General features: G+C 34.8%; 1 protein-coding gene across 3 annotated transcripts in view; it reads left to right on the top strand.

The window, feature by feature from the left end:
• Positions 1–21,843, top strand: part of FucTB (alpha-(1,3)-fucosyltransferase 10) — a 47,214-nt gene that overhangs the window by 13,472 nt on the left and 11,899 nt on the right. For 2 of the 3 annotated variants that reach the window (XM_075295362.1, XM_075295361.1), the window contains one exon: positions 8,874–9,065. The exons of the other annotated variant lie outside the window; for it this stretch is intronic. In XM_075295362.1, the coding sequence (XP_075151477.1) occupies positions 8,874–8,965 (92 nt within the window). In that variant the 3' untranslated portion in view covers positions 8,966–9,065. Of the gene's footprint in view, positions 1–8,873; positions 9,066–21,843 lie in introns of those variants that run through there. 3 annotated transcript variants of the gene reach the window in all.

Genomic DNA, 21,843 nt, shown 5'->3' with positions numbered 1-21,843 from the left:
TTTTCTGGTTGGGTGGTACAAATCATTGAGTGTAAGGGGATGTTCGACAAACATTATCAAAGACAAATTTATTTTTACATTAAAAACAGGCATTTCTGCAATGAAATTAATGATGGATCGCCAATTCTGGTTGAAAATTAAAGAAATATATAAATCTAAACCAGTATTGTGGCAAAAACGTGGAAAATATCCACTTCCAATCAATGGGAAACCAGGCGACAAGTATTTTAAATTCATCAAGTAATTTGTAATAAAGGGTGATTCTTTTGAGGTTAGGATTTTCATGCATTAGTATTTGACAGATCACGTGGGATTTCAGACATGGTGTCAAAGAGAAAGATGCTCAGTATGCTTTGACATTTCATCATGAATAGACTTACGATCTGCCACAACGTCGAATTTTCAGTGAATGGGCCCTAGAAAAGTTGGCAGAAAATCCGCTTTTTTATCGACAAATTTTGTTCAGCGATGAGGCTCATTTCTGGTTGAATGGCTACGTAAATAAGCAAAATTGCCGCATTTGGAGGGAAGAGCAACCAGATGCCGTTCAAGAACTGCCCATGCATCCCGAAAAATGCACTGTTTGGTGTGGTTTGTACGCTGGTGGAATCATTGGACCGTATTTTTTCAAAGATGCTGTTGGACGCAACGTTACGGTGAATGGCGATCGCTATCGTTCGATGCTAACAAACTTTTTGTTGCCAAAAATGGAAGAACTGAACTTGGTTGACATGTGGTTTCAACAAGATGGCGCTACATGCCACACAGCTCGCGACTCTATGGCCATTTTGAGGGAAAACTTCGGAGAACAATTCATCTCAAGAAATGGACCGGTAAGTTGGCCACCAAGATCATGCGATTTGACGCCTTTAGACTATTTTTTGTGGGGCTACGTCAAGTCTAAAGTCTACAGAAATAAGCCAGCAACTATTCCAGCTTTGGAAGACAACATTTCCGAAGAAATTCGGGCTATTCCGGCCGAAATGCTCGAAAAAGTTGCCCAAAATTGGACTTTCCGAATGGACCACCTAAGACGCAGCCGCGGTCAACATTTAAATGAAATTATCTTCAAAAAGTAAATGTCATGGACCATTCTAACGTTTCAAATAAAGAACCGATGAGATTTTGCAAATTTTATGCGTTTTTTTTTTTTTTTAAGTTATCAAGCTCTTAACAAATCACCCTTTATATTAAATGTGGATTACTTCAGAATCATTGTTTTGACACATATACCAGGATTTTTTTTATTATTTTCTTCCATTTTTTCAGTAAAAAATGGTTTCACCCATAAATCTTCGTACAACTTCATTGTTTGTTTATGCTTCTTCTTATTTGTTCATGTTGTTATCACATTTGTTCGTGCAGTGTAAGGGCAAAACTTGAACGAACACACAACGAATAGACGAACCTCTGTCGGAGTGTTTATCCGACCGTCTAAGGTCCGCTTAAGATTCTTTACAAACACCGACATTCCGTCCGGAATAACTGATAGTCTGTAAAGCGCATAACGCAGTCCCAAGGGTGCGGGAGAGTTGCCGGCCTTCGGCCGGGTATTAAGACTTTCTCCTAGAGAAAGTTGCCGGCATTAGGCCGGGGTTTAGGTTAGGTTAAAGTGGCAGCCCGATTAAGTTTCAGGCTCACTTAGACTATTCAGTCCATTGTGATACCACATTTAACTAAAAGTACCTATTACATATGGGCACTTCTAGTTTTAACCACTGAACCTTCTCTATTATTTTCTTTTGTTGGACCAACCAGATTGTTCCAAAAACATTAACAGACTGCTTATGTTAACGTTTTCCAGATCCGCCAATAATCTAAAGCTATATGCCCCTAAAATTTGCTTACGCCTTACACAAAATGCAGGACACTCACACAAGAGGTGTTTAATTGATTCCTTTTCCTCCGCATCATGACAGCTCATACAATAGTCATTATACTTCGCACCAATAGTTTTTGCAAATTCGCCTATCAGGCAGCGACCCGTTATAGCAGATATCAGAAGTGATACACAAGCACGTCATTCGCTGAACTTTATCTAAACCTTTCGGTTGCTGAAGTGCCGGCCACCAGACTACAACACCATATAGCATTATAGGTCTAACCCCTGCTGTGTATAGCCAATGCACAATTTTCGTTTTTAGTGCCCACTTTTTTCCTATTGCCTTTTTGCACGAGTACAAAGCTACCGTGGCTTTCCTCGCCCTTTCTTCAACATTAAGGTATTTTGCACACTCACCAAAGGGAATTTCAATACCCTCTAAGGATATGGGCTTAAACGTGGGAGTTTTGCTATCTTTGCAGTATATGACTAATTCTGTCTTGGCAGGATTTACTACAAGAGCTTCCTGCAGGATTTCCTCATATTACTTAACTCCGCAGACAACCATGGTGGTCGATTGTTCCCCCTTGGCTTCCCTCTAGGGCATGCAGCTTTCAGTGAGATGTTGAAGGCCTTAGTAATCCGCGTGTTCGATATCTTGCACAGTGCTCATATTTGTCTCTGGTATTTCCGGTATCATCATATTGAACGATTCCCTGTACATATTCCAATCAGCTTTCCTAACATTTGGCGGAAATATGGTTATTTGAACGTGGTCCAACCGTCTGATTTCCAGGAAAATGTGTGTCCAATAGTACCTCCAGCGTTTCCTCACTGGACGTTGTCCAATTGCCCTCCGATGTTTTAATGAAACCTGGAGCGTAGTTAGTGGATGCTAGTACCTTCCGTAGTCTGGAAGCCTCGGACGTATTCTCAATACTGCTGCAGTAAACATTCCAAGAGTTATGCTGAGCCTTTCTCACTTCTCGCTTGTATCCTTTCAGATTCTTCTTGTAAGCGTCCCAATCCTCAGGAGCTCTGGTTGACGTTGCTTTGTTAAAGAGCTTCCTGCAGGATTTCCTCATATTACTTAACTCCGCAGACAACCATGGTGGTCGATTGTTCCCCCTTGGCTTCCCTCTAGGGCATGCAGCTTTCAGTGAGATGTTGAAGGCCTTAGTAATCCGCGTGTTCGATATCTTGCACAGTGCTCATATTTGTCTCTGGTATTTCCGGTATCATCATATTGAACGATTCCCTGTACATATTCCAATCAGCTTTCCTAACATTTGGCGGAAATATGGTTATTTGAGCCTGTAATATTTTTAAGGCTATTTGCTGGACAATAAAAAAGCGAAGTTTTAAAGTTTTAATTTCAAACAAAAGTTCCGACTTGAACTTGACTTTATTCACTTGATTCTGTGTAAAGAAAGAGAAAACCAAAAAGTTATTTGTTTCAAAAAATCTTAAAATAACAGAATTTATGTACAAAAAATAAAGGGTTTGTATGTACAAATGTCTAAGCATACACATTCTGACATGCATACAAAGGGATGACCCAACCAATGCACCGCAGACGACTGCTAGACAGTTGCAATATGTATGTGCATAGGTGTATATATGTATGAACTTGCAAATATTTTTAGACATGCATTAAGGTAGAAAAATATGTTGATATACAAAACAATAAAAAAGATACGCAGACAAAATCTATTCTTTGCTAACGCAATCAGGCTGCACAGTGCCGGACTTGAAGTTAACATCCTCCCCCCGTTGAAGGCTGTTGGCTTCAACAGAATCAATAGGAAGCAAGGCTAAGTTGTTGACAGCTCTTTTAAAGATTCCACAGCTAGTTCGCACATTTAGAACTCGTCCTTCCCCTTTATGATTTCGGTTATACGTCCTATTTGCCATTTTAGTGGGGGTAAATTGTCGTCCTTAACAAGAACCATACATCCTGGTGAAATTTCTTCGCCTTTGGTTTGCCACTTTGAGCGTTCTTGTAAAAGTGAAAGGTATGATGCACTCCATTTTCGCCAGAAATTTTGTTGCATCTCTGAAACCTTTTGTCAGCTATTAAGACGACCGATGTCAATCCAGGCCATGTTCGGTTCTGGAATGGAAATCAAAGGGCCACCAACTAAAAAGTGCACAGGTGTCAATACATCCAAATCGTCTGGATCTTCCGATATTGGGTACAGCGGACGGGAATTTAAAATTGCCGATATTTGGCATACCAAAGTCCTTAGCTCATCGAATGTTAGGGTGTTAAGTTCAACAGCTCTGTAAAAATGAAATTTTGCTGATTTAACAGCAGCCTCCCAGAGCCCACCGAAATGTGGAGATCTGGGAGGAATGAACTTCCATTCTATGCCATCATTGAGACATTGATCGTGAACCGCATTTAGATGAGATTGTCTCAAAAACATTTGCTTCAAATCATTTAATTCGTTTTTGGCACCAATGAAATTTGTTGCATTATCCGACCATATCGTGGTTGGCTTGCCTCTGAGAGAAGTAAATCGTCGAAGTGCACATAAAAATGAAGGCGTCGATAAGTCTTGAACTAACTCTAAATGAGTTGCCTTTGTCGCAAAACAGGTAAAAATGCAAACGTAGCTTTTTACTGGTGAACGGCTTTTCACTTCCGATTTGTAATAGAAGGGACCACAAAAATCTATACCAGTTGTGTGGAATGCTTTATTGGGCCTCACTCGATCAGTGGGAAGGTTACCAATTACATGCTTCATGAGCCTTGGCTTCATTCTAAAGCAACGAACGCATTTGGATATAATGGAGCTTACTAATTTTCGTCCACCAGTGGGCCAAAACTGCTGTTGAACTAGTAGACATTGGGCCCCTGCATGAAGTAATTTGTTGTGGAAATGCATCACCATGGCAGTTGTAATGGAATGATTTTTAGGCAATATCAGGGGATGGCGCGCGTCGAAGTCCAGATTTGAGTGTTCAAGGCGGCCGCCAACTCGAATCAATCCAAAATCATCTATTATGGGCATCAATGATGATAACTTGCTGGATGAAGAAATCGCCTTATTCGCCTTTAATGCCTTGATGTCATTGGGAAAGCAAATCATTTGAATGTTTCGAATTAAAATTTTAGTGCCAGCTTTTATGTCACTCGGAGTTATTTCCAACGAAGAACCTCTCAATTTAGGGAAAAAAAATTTAGATGCGTAAGCAAATATACGTTGCATTTTCGAAAATGAATTGTGATACTTACACTGTATCGACAAATCCAAAGATAATAGAGAAGAAGATGCAGTCTTGTCATAGCAAAACTGAAGCAAAAGAGGACTCTATCAACAAAATATCATAAAGTTTGCGTCGACATGTCTCTCAAATGTACTGCCGTTTGCGTCGGAAAATATCAAAACATTTGTACTTTTCATAAATTTCTGAATAAAAACCCACAAAAGCAATACCAAAACGATTGTAGAAAATTAAAATAAAACGTATATGTATTTTAAAGCAAATATTCATTATGGTTTTATGTGAATATTGCCGTTTAAATTTATTCCTGGGCAGAGCTGCTTTGGAAAAAATTGACAAATAAAACAATTTTTTTCTCATAGCCCTCTACACCTTGACATTTGTTTTCTCTTTATAAGAGCACAATGCTTAATCTTGTTATACTCAATTATCTTGGACAAATCTGTGTGAGCAGTAGCCAGAAAAACATTTCTTTTACCTTCAGGCAAATCCACCAAGAATTCCTTATTGCCAGGCCAAGTACTAATTTCATTCGAAAGGAAATTTGGACCATCACTCCAAAGTGGTGAATTGAGTAGCTCCTCTGGCGTTGCACCTCGCGATAAAATGTCTGCCGGATTAAGTTTGGTTGGAACGTAGCGCCATGACATTGATGTTTCTTGCGATTGAATCTGAGAAACCCTATTTGATACAAAAACATTAAAGTTTTAGGGTAACTCTCGACAATACGACCATCGAATCTGACCAACAAAACACGTCGCATTGAGGAGATACTGTTTTGACAACATTGTCCACAAGATCGGCCAAAAGGCAAGCGGCTGAAAGCTCAAGCTTTGGTACAGTCAAAGTTTTTAAAGGCGAAACTCTCGATTTGGAACTCAATAATGATGATTTCACAATGCCATTTAACTCAGTTCGAACATAAACCCATGCACCATAAGCAACTAAACTAGCATCACAAAATCCATGGATTTGGATTGATGCTAACGTCATCGAAATGTAACGAGGAAATGTAAACTGTTGAAGTGAAGTAAAATTTTTTATATATTCCATCCATGATGAGTATACTGATTGTGGCAAACTTTCATCCCAATCTAAATTCAATTTAATTTTATTGAGTACCTACACAACAAGATTAAAATCTTATAATTACAGTGCAGGATTATAAATGTTAAAACATCTCCGATTAATAATAAGTACAATAATTAAATTTAAAGATAAAAAGAAAAAAAATTAAAATAAATAAAAATTGTATTAATAACAATAGAAAAAAAAAATATATATATATATATATATATATATATATATATATATATATATATATATATATATATATATATATATATATATATATATATATATATATATATATATATATATATATATATATATATATATATATATATATATATATATATATATATATATATATATATATATATATATATATATATATATATATATATATATATATATATATATATATATATATATATATATTTATATATAGAGAAATTACTTTTAATATTCAATCGCATTGTATTATTGATGATTGAAATTGAAATTGTGATACTATATTATATCTACAAGCAAATTTTTAATGATAAATATTCTAATTTTGAAATAAATTTTGAATACTCTTCTTAAAAGATGATGCGTTGCTGATGCATTGTATATCGGGTGGTAGAGTGTTCCAGAGACGTATTGTGCCAATAAAGAACTGCCATTCGGATACAAGACTTGTCCTTATAAAGGGTATTATATTCCTATTTCTATCAGATCTGGTAAACCGAATTTTATCATAGAGATAGATGGGTTTCCGTTTGTAAATCAATTTATGTAGAAATACTAACGACTTGACATTAAGCAGGGTATTAAAACTAAAGCCAAAGAGGGAGTTTGTAACATGCGAAACATGATCGGTCCTGCGTAAACCATACACATAACGAACTATACTATTGAATGCCACGTTAAGTCTATTTTTGCTCACGGAGTCACAATTCGCGAAGAGTTCAGATCCGTAAATTAAACCCGGTAACAAAAGACTTTTCGCCAGGAAAAGTCGAATATTGACTGGTGTGTAGGAATGAGTAACCCATAAAGCACGTAGTTTTGCATATGTTTGTCCAACGGCTGTGTTTACATGACTTGACCAACTCAATGTGCTATTGAACACTACTCCAAGATTCTTAGCACTGTGACTACATCGATTTTTTTGACCATTCAGCCTAATGTCAGCATTGGACAAAGAGAACCTTCTATTCTTGTGTATAATCAAACATTTAGACTTTTGTGGATTTAGTAGCAGACCATTAGCTGTTGCCCATCGAAACACACGATCAAGGTCGTGGTTAAGTTTCCCCAAACACTCACTAGTATCACCTACCGGACTACTTAAAAAGATTTGTATGTCGTCTGCATACATAAGTATCTGACTATGGACTATTTCTAGAGGGAGGTCATTTGCGTACATGCAAAATAATAGAGGTCCAATTATAGAACCCTGTGGAACCCCTTTCGTAACTGGTAATGGCAATGAAAAAGTATCTCTGGTGTAAACCGTCTGTAACCGATTGTTAAGATAGGAAGTTATGAGAGAGGTAGGAGTAGGTGAGAAATTGAAAAATCTTTGAAGTTTTAGACATAACATTTTGTTATCAACAGTATCGAAAGCCTTTGAGTGATCTAAGAGTACAAGAAAACTAACATGGTTCTCATCAATATTTCTCCTAATTGACTCCGATACTTCGATCAGTGCACTCACACAACTATGATCTCTGCGGAAACCAGACTGCCTTTCAGATAACAAGTTACCGCGAAGAAGATAATCATATATCTGCTTATGTAAAATCTTTTCGAACACTTTAGAAACATAACGCAAAATAGAAATGGGTCGTGACTCTGAATTAGATTTCGGTATCGGAATAATCTTTGCGTGCTTCCATATCGTGGGATAAGTACTGGAGGTCAGAATTGTGTTAAATAAGTAGGTGAAAAGAGGTATAAGTTGAGGGAGCAGTATTCGTATAAGCCTGGGGTCCATTCCATCCAGGCCAATAGCATTCGACTTAACCATGAAAAAACTATCTATCACCTCATCTTGGGTAACGCACCTGAACTCGAAATCGTTCCTCTCAGATAAGTTTCCTCCTATGCCGTCATCCGTGTCATACACTGAAAAAACAGTGAACCCTTTTCCATTGCAAAATGAACTAAACTGTAGTAATATTGACCATGATTTAGCCCTTAAGATTTTTTTCAACTTGTCTAGTTTATAATTTTCTTAAATTTTAGTTCATCTATAACATTGTAGTTTAGTTCATTTTTACAACACCATAAGATTTATATACCCCTACCAAGTTAAAAAGTCAGTATTTTTTTGGTTTACTTGCTTATTTTGTGGGAAACCCGATAATAAAAATTGGTTAACAGTCTCTTTAAAATGTCGACGACTAAACTATTTTTAAATCAATCATTCCACAGTGCAGAGAAATTAAATAATTAAAGGAACAACAAACCGTTTTACTATTATGAAAATTTTCATACATTAAAATTAAACTTTCTTTAAGCAAAAGTACTTTATTATAAAAACTTATGATGAAAGTTCTTAATACAATGTTTTTTGTGAATAAAAATTATGACCACGTGGAACAGAGAGTAGTTCATTTGAACCCGCTGTTTGGACATTTTGACTTATCCTTTTTTTATTCATCGTAGGTAGTTTTTTTACATATCTTGCTGGAAAAAATGGAAACAAAAATGGAAATTGTTAAAAATTAACACCATGTAATAAAATATAATTTTTAATTCTTCATTTTAGCTTGTAACTTACCATATTTGGGGCATCTTATCAAATGGTTTAAAGAATTCAACTTTTCTTTGGAAAACGTATCTCATAAAATGTGTACCTGAAACAATTAGAGAAATAATGAAGTATTCTAAATAAACTCATAAAACTGTGTTGTTATCGATGTGAAGGATATAATAAAATAAATATTCTAGTTGAAAGAAAGCCAAAGTTTGAATATAAAACTTACCAATTCTCTATTAAATTGTACGCTGAGGGGAGATATAAAAAGTTGTCCAAATTTATTTGGGTTACTCTGAAATTAAATATTAAATAAAATTATTAAAAAAAAAAATTCAAAAAATATAATGAAAAAAATAATAATATGCATTAAAAACCAAATATTCTTTATAACCCTAGACAGTCATCATTCGTCAAAATGACTACACGTAATTTCATTTTCGATTTAAAATGCATTTTAGTCTATTGGGAAATGGTGAATTTAAGTTATACTAATTCGACCGTTTTATGAATTTTTGTGTTATACTACGTAAAACCAAATTGAATAAGAAAATAAATTCAAGTTTGGTTCACTTTTTCGCTCACGATGAAAATTTTAGCGTCTTGAAATGAGCCATAGTCAAAATGATGAAGGCTGACGTTAATGTACAAAAAATAAGGATGACTGTCCAGGGCTAAAAGAAAGTTAAAGAATCCTTACCAATTGACTATTAAATTACAGGCAAAGGAGTACTAAAAATTTGTCCAAATGTTTAATGGGTTATTCTGAAATTAAATATTTGTTTTTACATTAAAAATATTACATTGGTTTCCAAAAAATTTGATTAAAGAAATACTAAAATAAGGCATTAAAAACCTGTAATTTTGATGATAAAAAGGTCACAAAAACGTAAATATTCTAGTTAAAATAAAGCCAATTTTTAAAAGAAAACTTACCAATTCTCTATTTTTTATTTGTTCGAATCCATCTGGAGTTGCTCTGAAATTAAATATTGTTTTCTCAACAAAGAAAAACATTAAACTGGTTTCCAAAAAAATTAATTAACAAATAATAATATACATAAAAAATATTCTTTTTAAAAGAAAGTCATTTTAAAAAAATACTTACCAATTTATGAATAAACTATACGCTGAGATATAACAACAATTTTCCAAATTCATCTGGAATTGAATATTAATTTTTTACATAGAATAATAAAAAATTCAATACACTTTCAATTTCAACATATTTTCCTAAATATTCGTAATAACTTTTTTCTAAACTACCGATAAAATATTAATAACTTTCATTTAAAAGGTTTAATAAACAAATACCAATATATGTCTCAAAAATCCAAAATATTCCATGCTTTTATATTGCCGTGTTGCATACCTACTTAAAAGATGCAACAGCCCACGCCAACGCCAACTATACAACTGAAGCATGCCAAACAAAACCAAGCAAAGCCAAAACATTCCTACAACAACAAAAACACATGTGCCTTTATTGAAAACAACACCTCATCCAGCCAAATAAACCATCCGCGAATAACAAACACACTCACACACAAACCACTAAATGAACAAAAATAAAAACAACCCCACGCTCATGTGTACACAACAAAACTCAAGTAACATCATCTTTACATTAATCACATTCCACTATGCCGATAAAGATCTCTGTACTCTGCATTAGTTCATCGCATCTGCTGACAATTTACTCTAAGAATAATATTCGTAAAGGCACACCAGTTTATGAACGATGAAAAGTTTAACTTAAAATTTGCAAAATTTTCATGAAATGTTATCTACCATTTTTGACGAAAATGTCTATAAATTTAATTACATGTGAACTAAAAATATTTCATTGGGTAATTTTTTACCAACAATTATTAACTATAGGAATTGTCAGTAAGAAATTGCTATCCACTTTCAAGTTCATTTTTCGTAAAAAAATATTTTCTCATACAAAAAAATCTTATAGTAAATTGCACTTATTATTTAGAAAATACTTTACATTTCACAAGTAGTTTTATAGCATGACAAACGAATTTTTAACTACCAGTTAAGAAATTTTTTAAGGAAATTTCCATCGTATTTTGTAGTCCATGAACTACACGATTGCTACTTAGAATTTGTAAAATTTCCTTTCGAGTAGTTAATTTTCGTTGAAGATACGAAAAATGAACTAAAATTCTGGAAAATTCTTGTAATAAATTATTGTAAAAATCTTCTTAAATTTACGAGACACTTTTTTTTCTGTGTAGAAGGATGTGTCCGTCGGAGGGGCAGGGATATTAGTAAACATCTCGTTCAAGTCATTTGGATCACCTTGATAACCGCCCGATGACCTAGACTTCCCAACGCCAATATCATGTATAATTCTCCATTTTTCCCTGGAATCTAAAGCAGAATTGAAACGCATAGAGTTATATTCAGTCTTCGCCGCATTGATATTTCTGTTCGCTATTCTCCGCGCCGATCGATACTCCTCTAGAAGATGTGGTAATCTAAAGCGCTTCCATCGTGAATATGCAATATCCCTTTCCCTAATAGCAATCTTAATCGTGTCGTTAAACCATGGTTTAGTACCTGATTTCACTTTGATCCTCTTAATAGGCACAGTTGCGTTATATAGATCACATATAGCATTTCGCAAAAAATCGAATTGCTGGTCGACAGATATGAGTTCATACATGTCATGCCAATCTATTTGTCCAAACATATCCTGCAGTTCAATATAATTCATATAGGAGGACGTCAGACAAATTATTTACAAAGAACAAGTCCAGAAGAGTATAGAAGAGGAAGAAAAATGTGTCGGATTCGTATTATTAGGTGTATATAAACCAATAGCCAACATATTATCTGTTAATGTGGAATTGACGAGAATATTCGAATTAAAAATCACCGGTAATAATTACGTCTTCATACCCCAATGTAATGGATACTAATTTAATCTGAAACTGATCCATACTTATCGTATTATTGGGTCGATAACAACATCCAACTAAAATCTTCCTTGTTCAACAAATACATACTCTATTCTCTCATCGCGGGCAGATTTCGTACGAAACTTTGCCTTCAAGGTATTCCTCGCAAATATTGCGACCCCTCCTCCACGGCTTTCCCTATCATATCTGAACACGGAATATCCCCTTAAATTTATCAATCCATTGGGAATGGATGAGCTTAACCAGGTCTCTGAGACGCATATAATGTCAGTACTCGTAACTCAAATATGTATCTGAATTCGTCTATCTTATTCGCTAACCTCTGCGCGTTAATGTGACAGATTGATACACCGTTCCTTTGTTTAGATAGAATACTTACTAAGTTCTTGGTTATGTCTCTGGAACCTCCATTAGTTCTATCCGTACGAGCCATAGATGTACGATTGCCACACAATAGGGAGTTCATCAGCAGCGCATCCATTAAAATTAAATTTACTACAGAAAATCACCTTTTCAAAATCATTGCTTACCGAAAATAATATTGTATCACAATGCGAAATACTATGAGCCATTAAATTATAACAAAAATAAATTATAACGACAAATATTAAGGCAAAAAATAATAGAAACAACTGATAATATTTAGATATTTTTTCCCGAATCAGACTGATTAACTGAAGAATTAAAATCATCCAAGACTTTTGAATGAAATATACATATAGGTTCATTGCTGTCAGTTGGCTTGACAAGTCCTTTTTTCTTCAGTCGTATGGCGTCTTGCAAAAGCTGATAGTTTGTGTTGGAAATATTCTCATTTATATAGTATTTTGAATTGGAGTTAATCCCAATATTATTGAGTGTCAATTGATGATTGTTGGTTTTTTTTATACGCTGCTACTGATTTGAGCCAAAAGTTCTTATCATATGGGGACAGAAATTTGGCAATTATAACACAATCAGGCGAATTTATAGTTTTTGTGTTGTTGCGATTTTGGAGGCGGTGTATTGATTTAATTTGTGGAGGTTTTATACTCATAGAGGTACAAATTGTAACAAATATGTTATTCAGGTCTTCCTCTTTTTGGTAAGGAATTCCGTTAATGCGAATTTCACAAGCCACCTGAGAGTTTTCTTGTCTTAATAGGGCCATTCGGAGATCTTTAATATCCGATTTTAAAAAGTTTACTTCATTATCCACCTTTTATAAATTTGAAATACGTTCTTTTAAGTTTATTACATCCGTTGTAAGTTCAGCCAATCTTTTATCGAAATTATTCATCAATCGTTCTTCGGTCTCTTAACATCAACTTAAACTGGTTCATTAATCGTTCACTCAATTTATCAAAGCGATCATCAAGCATTTGCATTATCCGAAATGGTGAATCGGAGAGACGGGGTGTTTTTAGCAGGTTTCCAGTGAGAGAGTGACGAATGGAACTCTCTCTGTTACGCTTGGGAGCTTTGGGATCATGTGTGATATTGTCATTGTCAACTGAAAAATCTGTTTGAGTGACATCAGCTCCATTTGAAATATCCATTATGAAAAAGGGCGGTTTGGATTTGAATTTCAACGAAAAATTGCAGGGGGATTTGCGGTGTGAGTAAATATTTCGGAATATAAATTGGAGCACACTGTTAGGCGCAAGTTTTATAATTGAATAACAGGGTGATCCGTAATGACTTTTGTAGTGTGGGCAAATCTTTTAATTTAATAACAGGGTGATTCTGTATGTATATTATTTAAATGATGTAGCATAAGTTTAGGAGCACACTGAAATTATTTAGAGCTTTCGCTTATTAACTGTTGTCATTTAGATGAGTTTTAATATCGATGACTTTCGATTGTTTTAAAACTTGACAATAGTTTATTCTCACACTCTCAAACTCTCTTGCTTTGTTTACACTAAATTGTTGTTGTATGTACTTCTTCTTTTCATATTGAATAAACATAAAAGTTTTTTACAATTATTGAAAAAGCTGAGCTTTGCACTTATTTTCTTTCAGCTTTTTTTCAACACAGGGTGCTTAGGGCAACGATTGTTTTTTATTTTAGCTTTAAAAGAAGTCTATATACACCAAACAAATGGATTTTACTGGAGCCCAATGAAAACACGACCACTCACGACAGTGACTTATCAGCCATAAGGTTTGCATGAAAACCTTTGCCTTTGTGATAACTGGTCCAATCAAACCCAAGGGGTCATAAAGCCGAGCTATGGACGATAATATGGAGCGCTTTGTCACCACCTTCCAATCATCAATAGGGTTGAAAACGAAAATAAAATCGTCACCTTTGGGATCCCAAACGAGCCCAAGAGTTTTTGTAACATCAGTGCCATCGTGAAATTTCAAAAATTGTTCACAGTCTGCAGATGGAACACCTTCCAGAACAGCAGGCTCATTAGACATCCACTTGCATATTAGGACTCCTCCTCCTTTTAGAAGTGAGGTCACTTGCTGCCTTATTTCAGACACCACTTCAACAGAATTACCATCAGAAATCGTGTCATCTACATAAAAATCACGACGAACAATTTTGGAGCCAAGGGGAAATATTTTTTCGTCATCAAATGGTAGTTGGTGCATTGCACGGAAGGCCAAAAATGCTGCTGGTTTCGTACCATAAGTGACGGTATTCAACTTGTAAATTTTGACGTCATCAACCTTGTTTTCTCGCCAATGTGTGCATTGGAGATAATCATCGGGATGGGTCACACGCACGCACCTGTACATCTTGCAAATATCTCCACACAGTGCCACTTTAAAAAATCTGTATCTGACCAGGGTATTAAACAGCTTTGCTTGAATAGTGGGTCCAGCGTATAAACTATCATTTAATGACTTTCAAGTTGTTGTTTTAGCTGACCCATCAAAAACCACCCTTAATTTTGGGGTAAAAAATATTTGACCTGGGAATCTTGTGGCGAAATTAACGACATATGATTTAAATCAGCATACTCAATGTCCAAGAAAGTAGAATTGCCATTTTCGAATTTCGAAAATTTGAAAGTTGTGCTGGATTGTGCTAGGTTTGTGCCGATTTGTGCTGCAATTTGTTTTTTTAAATTTTATCAAATAGCGGAGATATTTGAAAAAAACATTTTTCAACAAAATTTTTGCCAGAATCGCCATTTTCGAAACTCGACATTTTGACAGTTGTGCTGAGTTGTGCTAGCCGAGTACATTATTGTGCCGTTTAAATAAAAATTCTATCTCTTATAGTTTTCGAGAAATTCTAAAATTTCGAAAAATTTCCAGAATCGCCATTTTCGAATTTCGAAAATTTTAATATTGTATTAAACCGTTATCGACTTGTGCTAAGTTGTGCCGTTGAGATCACCTTTCTATCTCAAGCCGTTTCCGAGAAACAGCCAAATTAAATTTTTAAAAAAGTTCAAAAATATGTGTTTGAAAAACGCCAAAATTTAAATTTTCGAATTTCAAAAAACTTAATGTTGTGCCAATTTGTGCTAGGTTAGTACTCATTTGTGCCGTTTGAATCAACTTTCTATCTCAAACCGTTTTGGAGATATTCGCAAAAACTTTTTTTAAAAAATGCCAATTTATGATTGAAAATAGTCAAAATTTAAAATTTTCGAATTTCAAAAAACTGAATGTTGTGCCAATTTGTGCTAGGTTAGTACTCATTTGTGCCGTTTGAATCAACTTTCTATCTCAAACCGTTTTGGAGATATTCGCAAAAACTTTTTTTAAAAAATGCCAATTTATGCCAAAATAGTCAAAATTTAAAATGATCGAATTTCAAAAAACTGAATTTTGTGCCAATTTGTGCTAGGTTAGTACTCATTTGTGCCGTTTGAATCAACATTCTATCTCAAACCGTTTTGGAGATATTCGCAAAAACTTTTTTTAAAAAATGCCAATTTATGATTGAAAATAGTCAAAATTTAAAATTTTCGAATTTCAAAAAACTGAATGTTGTGCCAATTTGTGCTAGGTTAGTACTCATTTGTGCCGTTTGAATCAACTTTCTATCTCAAACCGTTTTGGAGATATTCGCAAAAACTTTTTTTTGAAAAATGCCAATTTATGATTGAAAATAGTCAAAATTTAAAATTTTCGAATTTCAAAAAACTGAACGTTGTGCCAATTTGTGCTAGGTTAGTACTCATTTGTGCCGTTTGAATCAACTTTCTATCTCAAACCGTTTTGGAGATATTCGCAAAAACTTTTTTTAAAAAATGCCAATTTATGATTGAAAATAGTCAAAATTTAAAATTTTCGAATTTCAAAAAACTGAACGTTGTGCCAACTTGTGCTAGGTTAGTACTCATTTGTGCCGTTTGAATCAACTTTCTATCTCAAACCGTTTTGGAGATATTCGCAAAAACTTTTTTTTGAAAAATGCCAATTTATGATTGAAAATAGTCAAAATTTAAAATTTTCGAATTTCAAAAAACTGAACGTTGTGCCAATTTGTGCTAGGTTAGTACTCATTTGTGCCGTTTGAATCAACTTTCTATCTCAAACCGTTTTGGAGATATTAGCAAAAACTTTTTTTAAAAAATGCCAATTTATGATTGAAAATAGTCAAAATTTAAAATTTTCGAATTTCAAAAAACTGAACGTTGTGCCAATTTGTGCTAGGTTAGTACTCATTTGTGCCGTTTGAATCAACTTTCTATCTCAAACCGTTTTGGAGATATTCGCAAAAACTTTTTTTTGAAAAATGCCAATTTATGATTGAAAATAGTCAAAATTTAAAGTTTTTGCGAATATCTCCAAAACGGTTTGAGATAGAAAGTTGATTCAAACGGCACAAATGAGTACTAACCTAGCACAAATTGGCACAACGTTCAGTTTTTTGAATTTCGAAAATTTTAAATTTTGACTATTTTCAATCATAAATTGGCATTTTTTAAAAAAAGTTTTTGCGAATATCTCCAAAACGGTTTGAGATATAAAGTTAATTCGAACGGCACAAATGAATACTGAACTAGCACAAATTTGCACAACGTTCAGTTTTTTGAAATTCGAAAATTTTAAATTTTGACTATTTTCAATCATAAATTGGCATTTTTTAAAAAAAGTTTTTGCGAATATCTCCAAAACGGTTTGAGATAGAAAGTTGATTCAAACGGCACAAATGAGTACTAACCTAGCACAAATTGGCACAACGTTCAGTTTTTTGAATTTCGAAAATTTTAAATTTTGACTATTTTCAATCATAAATTGGCATTTTTTAAAAAAAGTTTTTGCGAATATCTCCAAAACGGTTTGAGATAGAAAGTTAATTCGAACGGCACAAATGAATACTGAACTAGCACAAATTTGCACAACGTTCAGTTTTTTGAAATTCGAAAATTTTAAATTTTGACTATTTTCAATCATAAATTGGCATTTTTTAAAAAAAGTTTTTGCGAATATCTCCAAAACGGTTTGAGATAGAAAGTTAATTCGAACGGCACAAATGAGTACTGAACTAGCACAAATTTGCACAACGTTCAGTTTTTTTAATTTCGAAAATTTTAAATTTTGACTATTTTCAATCATAAATTGGCATTTTTTAAAAAAAGTTTTTGCGAATATCTCCAAAACGGTTTGAGATAGAAAGTTAATTCGAACGGCACAAATGAATACTGAACTAGCACAAATTTGCACAACGTTCAGTTTTTTGAAATTCGAAAATTTTAAATTTTGACTATTTTCAATCATAAATTGGCATTTTTTAAAAAAAGTTTTTGCGAATATCTCCAAAACGGTTTGAGATAGAAAGTTGATTCAAACGGCACAAATGAGTACTAACCTAGCACAAATTGGCACAACGTTCAGTTTTTTGAATTTCGAAAATTTAAAATTTTGACTATTTTCAATCATAAATTGGCATTTTTTAAAAAAAGTTTTTGCGAATATCTCCAAAACGGTTTGAGATAGAAAGTTAATTCGAACGGCACAAATGAGTACTGAACTAGCACAAATTTGCACAACATTCAGTTTTTTGAAATTCGAAAATTTAAATTTTGGCGTTTTTCAAACACATATTTTTGAACTTTTTTAAAAATTTAATTTGGCTGTTTCTCGGAAACGGCTTGAGATATAAAGGTGATCTCAACGGCACAACTTAGCACAAGTCGATAACGGTTTAATACAATATTAAAATTTTCGAAATTCGAAAATGGCGATTCTGGAAATTTTTCGAAATTTTAGAATTTCTCGAAAACTATAAGAGATAGAATTTTTATTTAAACGGCACAATAATGTACTCGGCTAGCACAACTCAGCACAACTGGCAAAATGTCGCATTTCGAAAATGGCGATTCTGGCAAAAAATTTGTTGAAAAAAGTTTTTTCGAAATATCTCGGCTATTTGATAAAATTTAAAAAAACAAATTGCAGCACAAATCGGCACAAACCTAGCACAATCCAGCACAACTTTCAAATTTTCGAAATTCGAAAATGGCAATTCTACTTTCTTGGACATGCATACTCACCCATAAAAACAGTGTATTTTGCCTTTATTTCTGGATAACGCCTAAATTTCTTTTCCAACGAATTTAACCGCTGTAAGGCTTGATGAAACATTATCGCCTTCAATTTTAGGCAACAGAACTGAGTACTCCCCTGTAGTCAGGCGCATGAAATTGTTGACAAAATGTTTTTCACAATATGCGCCTTCCTCACTGATGGCCACATTGTTTAAAGAATCACTTTCAACTTCCCAAAATGCCTTTACAATTATCGAAAGCTTCTCTTCTTCTTCTTCGGCATCGTTATATGAAAGGGCAAGGGTACAAGCTTGCCGAGGGCGAAAACTATCTCCAGCAACTACCCATCCAAATAGAGTCTTCTGTAAAATTTGTAAGTTAGCAGCTAACTTTATTTGTCCCACAGACATTAAATCGAAAAACAATTCAGCGCCTATCAGCATATCGATGGCTCCCGCCTTGTCAAACGCGGGATCAGTAAGATTAATGTTTTTAGGCATGTTCCAGTCCAGGGCATTCAAGTTTATGCTAGGTTGATAATCTGTGATTGTGGGCACCACCACTTCCAAACTTCCATCACCTATACCAGAAATTGTAGCTGCAATTCGTTTACAATTCATACCAAGGCGCTTAACAAGACGATTTGCAACTAAATTTATTTGGGATGCAGAATCCAAAATTGCACGACATGGGACGAAGTTTCCATTTTTATTTTTGACAAGGATTATTGCTGTCGCTAACAACACACTACCACTCGAAGATGACGTGGCATCGCTCGAAGAAGGTAATACGGCTTGGGTTCTGGCTGGCTCTTCAGGCGACGTTGCTGACGGCTTCACCGGTTGAGCAGATGAAGAAGCAGAGCAAGACGGATCAATATGTAGCAAAGTGTTATGCTTAACTGAGCATATTCGACAGCACTGCGCAGTACACTTCCGCAGTAGATGTCGCTTACGAAGACAGTTGAGGCATAATTTGAGCCTCTTTGCTTCTTTAAAACGAAGAGGGGGCGAAAGATTTCCAAATAGTGAGTAATTAAAAATCAAATGTTCCATTGAGTCACAAAATGCACACCAAGGCGATGGTGAGCCGGCAGCTACATGGACATGGCGATTCTTGGTAGTCTGTTTTTTGGTATGCTGGCGAATAGAATCCAAATTTACGCAGGAATTTTCCAAATTTTCCAGCATGCGACATCTCTGCTCCAAAAATGACGACATGGAATTCCAACTTGGCAGCTCATTAACAGGAAAACCTCCCATTTGATCTGCGTCGGTCTATCCATCTTAATGGTTGCTAGATAGATTAAAAGGCCATCAGCAATTTGTTCTTTTGATGTAATGGTCATCATAGCACGCAAATGTGAATTCAATTTATCGCTAAGGTGACGTAATCCTTCAGCAGAGCTGTCCTCCACAGCTTTCAATGAAAATATTGCATTTATATGACTCTGAAAATGTAACAGTTTATTATCGAATCTATTTTTCAATAATTTTACCGCTTCAGAATAATTCCTCCCATTTAATTCCAGTGATGCAATGGTATCTAGAGCTACCCCTGTTAAGCTCGAACGGAGATGATGAAACTTCTCTAGGTCACTCAGATCCATATTGCTGTAGACAACCGTGGAAAATAACGAGAAAAAATGGGCCAATTTGCATATGTACCATTAAATTTGGGCAATTGAATATAAGGCAGTCTTGTCTTTCTCATAGAAGATGAATTTTCTGCAAAAGGAACACCATCAATTGAAAACTGACGCATTGTTGAACACCTGTGGTTTGGTTGAGTACGCTGAATCGAATTTTGCCTTCGGGTTAATTTTGCTTTGACATCTAGGTATAGAGAAGTAAACCGCATTCGTACATCATATTCCTGCTCTACAGAGAGCAATTCTTCTAAGACGGATTGGGCTTCCTCGAATGAGGCGTTGATCTGTTCCACATATTCCAGACGGACAGATAAATCAGCACTATCATATTCAGCCAACTGCTCATTCGTTAGGCTCCTCATCAACGATTCCAATTGCTTCTCCAAAGCTAGTATTTTTGTTCGAAATGGCATTATGTTTTCTCGTACTTCTCCATCAATGGTATTAGTGATTTGATCTTCGCCCGGCATATTATAATTTTTCACTTTGATTTATCAGCTTTAATACGAATTTATTTTTATTACGAAATTATCCAATTTGATAATACTATGTGATTATTAAACTTAATCACGTCGGGGTTACCAATGTTTGAGCCTGTACTATTTTTTACAGGCTATTTGCTCGACAATAAAAAAGCGAAGTTTTAAAGTTTTAATTTCAAACAAAAGTTCCGGCTTGAACTTGACTTTATTCACTTTATTCTGTGTAACGTAACATGCATACAAAGGGGTGCCCCAACCAATGCACCGCAGACGACGGCTAGACAGTTGCAATATGTATGTGCATAGGTGAATGTATGTATGAACTTTCAAATATTTTTAGAAATGCATTCAGGTAGCAAAATATGTTGATATACAAAACAATAACAAAGATACGTAAACAAAATCTATTCTTTGCTAACGCAATAAGGCTGCACAGGGCCGGACTTGAAGTTAACAATGGAATTTCAGTAATAATTGAGGAGGGAGGGCTATATCTCTTGTTAGAATCAGTTCATCAAAGTTCATCATGAGCTTGATATGGTTTGCACTGTTGGAAAGTGACCTTGCAAGCTCTATGGATTTCGGCTGACGAGGGATGTGTTCAATTGTTACTTGGAGGAATATTGATTTTGATGCCATGTCAACGTCAATTCTATCGATATTACAATTGTCTGCCGTCTTAAACCTTTTGGCCAGTGGAAGCTTTCATCATTCACTATTCTTACATGGTGGCCCAGAAGCGTTATGTTGTCATGGTATGGTACAGTAATTGAATGATCACAATCTCGTGGTTATCGCTCCTGCCTGTGCACTCCCGAACTCGACTATGACCAGGGGGCTAATCACGGCATTCGATAACGAATTCATAATCGTATCGACAATTTAATATGGACCACGGCATTCGATCGAAATTTGATGCAATAACTTTAGTATTGCCATTGCCATATATAAAATAATACTGCGACAAATATGGGATAAGAGTACCCACTGTCTTTGATGTAAGTTAATGTATTTGAAATGGTGTATACTGCTAGAGTCACCTTTTTGCAGGCTTAATGGACGATTTCGGCTGACGAAGGAGGCTTTCAATTGGTATTTGGAGGAATATAATTTGTCAACGTCAATTCGATCGATATAATTGTCGCCCGTCTTAAATCTTTTGGCCAGTGGATGAACTCATCATTCACTATTCTTACATGCGTTCTTGCACTTTTTATATGGTTCTTTGCCAAGATAGGATGCCCACTCTCGAACTCAACTATGACCAATTTTTGTTTAACTTTTACTCGAGTTGCATTACTACACTGGTAGAAGAAAGGCGGTATTTGGCCATTACCGTTTGGTATTCATAAATTGATTCACGTTACCTTTTAATGTTAGTACCACTTTGTTGCAAATCATTTACCCTGCCAGCATTTCAAAGTACCATTTCATCCTCATCTGGAAATTCGAATAGCGAAAAGATTACCT

This window comes from Haematobia irritans, chromosome 2 (genome assembly GCF_050003625.1).
Source record: "Haematobia irritans isolate KBUSLIRL chromosome 2, ASM5000362v1, whole genome shotgun sequence".
Taxonomy (NCBI): domain Eukaryota; kingdom Metazoa; phylum Arthropoda; class Insecta; order Diptera; family Muscidae; genus Haematobia; species Haematobia irritans.
The sequence above is the reverse complement of the archived record's forward strand: the minus strand, read 5'-3'. Positions and strand labels throughout refer to the sequence as shown.